General features: G+C 59.6%; 1 protein-coding gene across 1 annotated transcript in view; it reads right to left on the bottom strand.

Moving 5' to 3' along the window:
• Window positions 1-1608, bottom strand: part of LOC129667759 (homeobox protein SIX1) — a 2908-nt gene extending 1300 nt beyond the window's left edge. The window contains exon 1 of the mRNA XM_055595474.1: window positions 1046-1608. Within this exon, the coding sequence (XP_055451449.1) occupies window positions 1046-1605 (560 nt within the window). The 5' untranslated portion in view covers window positions 1606-1608. The remainder of the gene's footprint in view (window positions 1-1045) is intronic.
• Between the last annotated feature and the right edge of the window lie 1926 nt (window positions 1609-3534).

Here is a 3534-nt window from a genome sequence, read left to right as displayed (position 1 = left end):
TCTCTCTCTCTCTCTCTCTCTCTCTCTCTCTCTCTCTCTCTCTCTCTCTCTCTCTCTCTTTCCCCTAGGAATCTAGACAGGCTCTGCGGTTTCCCGACCCAGAGGGGGGAACCCAGGAAGGCAGACCTTCGGCCCCCCAGGCTGCCCACGAACAAAGAGGAGCCAGCGGGGCCTTGCGCCCCGGGTCCCCGGCTTTCCGGGCTCCCCTGCCTGCGCCCTGCCTCCGCCTGCCCGGGGCGGTCCCCAATCTCCGGGCGGCAGCAGGCGCCGCGGGGCAGGGGAAGCAGAGGTCCGGGGCGGGGAGAAGCCAGCCGGCGGCAGGCGCCGCACTTACTCCTCGCCCGCGGCGGCGGCGGGGCCGGCGACAGCGACCCGGCCACGCGCGAGGGAGGGAGCGCTCCAGTCGGCGTTGTGCGCTCCAGGCTCGGGGCTTCGGCTGAGACGGCCAGCAAGCCTTTTCCCCCACCCCCGGAGCTCTGTTTTCTGGGCATTGCTTTCCTCTTTGTCCAGCCAGCGCGCAAGGACGCAGGGCTCTCATCCCCTAGACTACCCCGAGAGAGCGCCGGAAGGCACCGGGAGGCTCTGCGCAGACTAGCCAGAAGGAGGAGCGAAAGGACGGGGGTTCGAGACCCTCCGCCGCGCCGAACCTCCTCCCGGCTCTTCCCTCCAGATACCAAGCAACGCTCCCCTTTCCCTCTGATCGGGAACCCCTACCCCCCTCCCCCCGCCAACCCCTCTCTACGCCGCAGCCAGCCAGGGAGGGGTGAAAAAAAAAAAAACCAGCGCCGGCAGTTCCCGACATCCTTCCCCACCGAAGAGCCCCCACGCGCGGGCGCTCCACGCAGACGCGGCCCGGTGCCCGGCAGGCAAAGCCCAGGGGTTCGTAAACTTTGGCTGCGGCGTCGCCGGGGCGTGGGGAGGGGGCCGGGGCGGCGGCTAGGGATTCGGTAGCCGATGCCTTTCGGGAAGGGGGTGCAGAAAAGGGGCGAAGGAGTGAGACTTTTTTTCCGGGATGGCCCCAGCCTTGGACAAGCACGCCCCGTACCTTTCCTTGGCCTCGGCGGCCCGGTCTCTTTGCCTCCGGTTCTTAAACCAATTGCTGACCTGGGTGGTGGTGAGGCCGGTAGCCTCGGCCAGCTCCCGCTTCTCCCGCGGCGAGGGGTAGGGGTTGTGCGCGTACCACTCCCGCAGCACTCCCCGCGACTTCTCCTTGAAGCAGTAGCTGGTCTCCTCGCCGTCCCAGATGGTTCGCGGCAGCGGGAATTTTCGGCGCACCCGGTACTTGCCCACGGCGCCCAGGGGCCGGCCGCGCAGCTTCTCGGCCTCCACGTAGTGAGCCTTCAGCCAGAGCTGCTGCAGTTTGGGGTGGTTGTGCGGCGAGAACTGGTGGCTCTCCAGGATCTTGTAGAGCTCGCGGAAGTTGCCGCGGTGGAAGGCCACCACCGCCTTGGCCTTGAGCACGCTCTCGTTCTTGTGCAGGTGGTCGCAGGCGGGCAGCGACCACAGGAACCTACCCAGGCGCTCCAGGTTCCCGCCTTGCTGCAGGACCTCGCACACGCACGCCACTTGCTCCTGCGTGAAGCCAAACGACGGCAGCATCGACATGGCTGGCGCTGCCGGGGCGCACGGGCCCGGGCGCACGCGGCGAGTGAGCTGAACGCGGAGAGCGAGGGGTGGAGGGGGGGGGCGTCTGCCTCGGGGAGGGGGGCGCGGCTGCTCCCGACCCCCTCCCTAGGCTTTGGCGAGGGCTAAAAGACCGGTCGGACCTCTGGCGGGCGGGAGCCGAAGGGCAAAGCGAGGTGAAGAAGAAGGGGCTCGCTCGACTCCCGAGTGGCTGGCGCACTCCGCTGCCTTCCGGGCCTCGCTGGCTCCCGCCTGCCGCCGGGTGGATGCTGCTAGTTGCCCGGGAACTTGGTTTCTGTTCTCTCGGCCGCGGCCTTAAAGCGCGCAGCGTCCCCGGCGCGCTGATTGGCTGCGCCCGGCGCCAATCCGAAGCTGGCCAGCCTGCGCGCCGCCGGGGCCCCGGCCGCTAAGCCGCGCCGCCCTACCGGCCCGCGTAGGGAGGGCGAAGCTGCGGGGCCTGGGTGATGGGGAGCGGTGGTGGGAGGAGAAGGACCTGGGGAGGTGGGAAGTGAGGTGGGGGTCAGGAGGAGGGAGCTAGGGTGCCGGACCTTGCCGAGCGGCGCCCTCTTTGGTGTCACCTAAGGGGAGCCTCGCGCACCTCGGGAGAAAAAAAATCAATGACTGCAGACGTTCTAATGACCCTCTTCGCCGTGCTCCCCATCCCTGTCCCTTGCAGTCTTGGCTCTTCCCGGTGAGCTCATATTTAATTACCTTAATGTTGAGATGAATAAATAATGGATTGATGAATAGCTTATGGAACACGATAAATAATACAAGAGCAGACCTAGGGTTCTCTGCTGCAGACGCTCAGAAAGTGGCTTCTCCTGGGTTTGGCTTCAGCTCCAGGAGCCAATCCCCTCCCCCATTCTCCCTAACCCCCAACACCTCCCAAAGAGTGCAGGCACTCTGATCTGGGCAGCGTTCCCCTCATTCTCAAAGTGCCTCTAGAAGTGGGACCAGAAGGGTTGAGCCTGGCACAGTAGCCAAATGGATAGACACATCAGGGCTTCATTTGCGATTTAGTGTCTTGACGTCGACAGGCTTCTGGACTCAGTTTCCCCATTTGCATCGATGAGTTTTTCCAATGCAGCCTCTGCCATCGATGAATGCTAAAAAGTTTTACTTGCCACCAGCAAAAATGTGTTGGGAACCTCATGCAGAAGGGGCTGAATGGGGTGTAAATTAAATAAAACTGTGCCCAGCTCCAATAACCGTCCGGCTGTAACATAATCCTTGCCCTGCTCTAAGAGGGACACTGCCCTCAAAGCTAGAACCATAGTGGCTCCAAGAAGATTAAATAAAGTGTGTGTGTGTGCGCGCGTGTGTGTGCGTGTGTGTGTGTGTGTGTGTGTGTGTGTGTGTGTGTGTTGCAATGCTGGCCTATTTTGCTGCCAGAGAATAAGAGATGTCCTGCAGTTTCAGTCCCATCTTCTGCTATTTCGTTCCTGTGTGGAGAATGCTTAGTAAAACTGCACAAACAAATAGAGCTGTAATTATCTTAAGCCTCATTTGCACACCTTGTTCCAAAGCAATTATTAAAAAGATTTTGAAAACAATTAGCCTCTCTAAACAAAGATAATCTATTGTCAGTAGCTAAGACTGGCAGCAGATAAGAACAATGTGTGGAGATAAGGGAAGCCAAATGGTGGAAGGGGAGTGACTTTATGACTATACTTATCTCTGATTAGATAAGTTCAAAACAGAATTTTAAGTACACTTCAAAAATGCTTTTGATTTTAGTGTGCCCTCTTAGAGAATGGCAGGGAGCAAACACTAGGCTCTTTAAGCTTGCTTGTCTTCTTTCAGTGTTTTGATTCCATCAGCCAAAGAACCTTTTGCATTTTGAGATCTAAGTGAGAGAAGGCTTTCCCTTTTTATTATTTATATGGTTTTAAAATAATGCTCCCAGTC

This window comes from Psammomys obesus, unplaced genomic scaffold (assembly GCF_907164565.1).
Source record: "Psammomys obesus unplaced genomic scaffold, mPsaObe1.curated_primary_1811, whole genome shotgun sequence".
Taxonomy (NCBI): domain Eukaryota; kingdom Metazoa; phylum Chordata; class Mammalia; order Rodentia; family Muridae; genus Psammomys; species Psammomys obesus.
The sequence above is the reverse complement of the archived record's forward strand: the minus strand, read 5'-3'. Positions and strand labels throughout refer to the sequence as shown.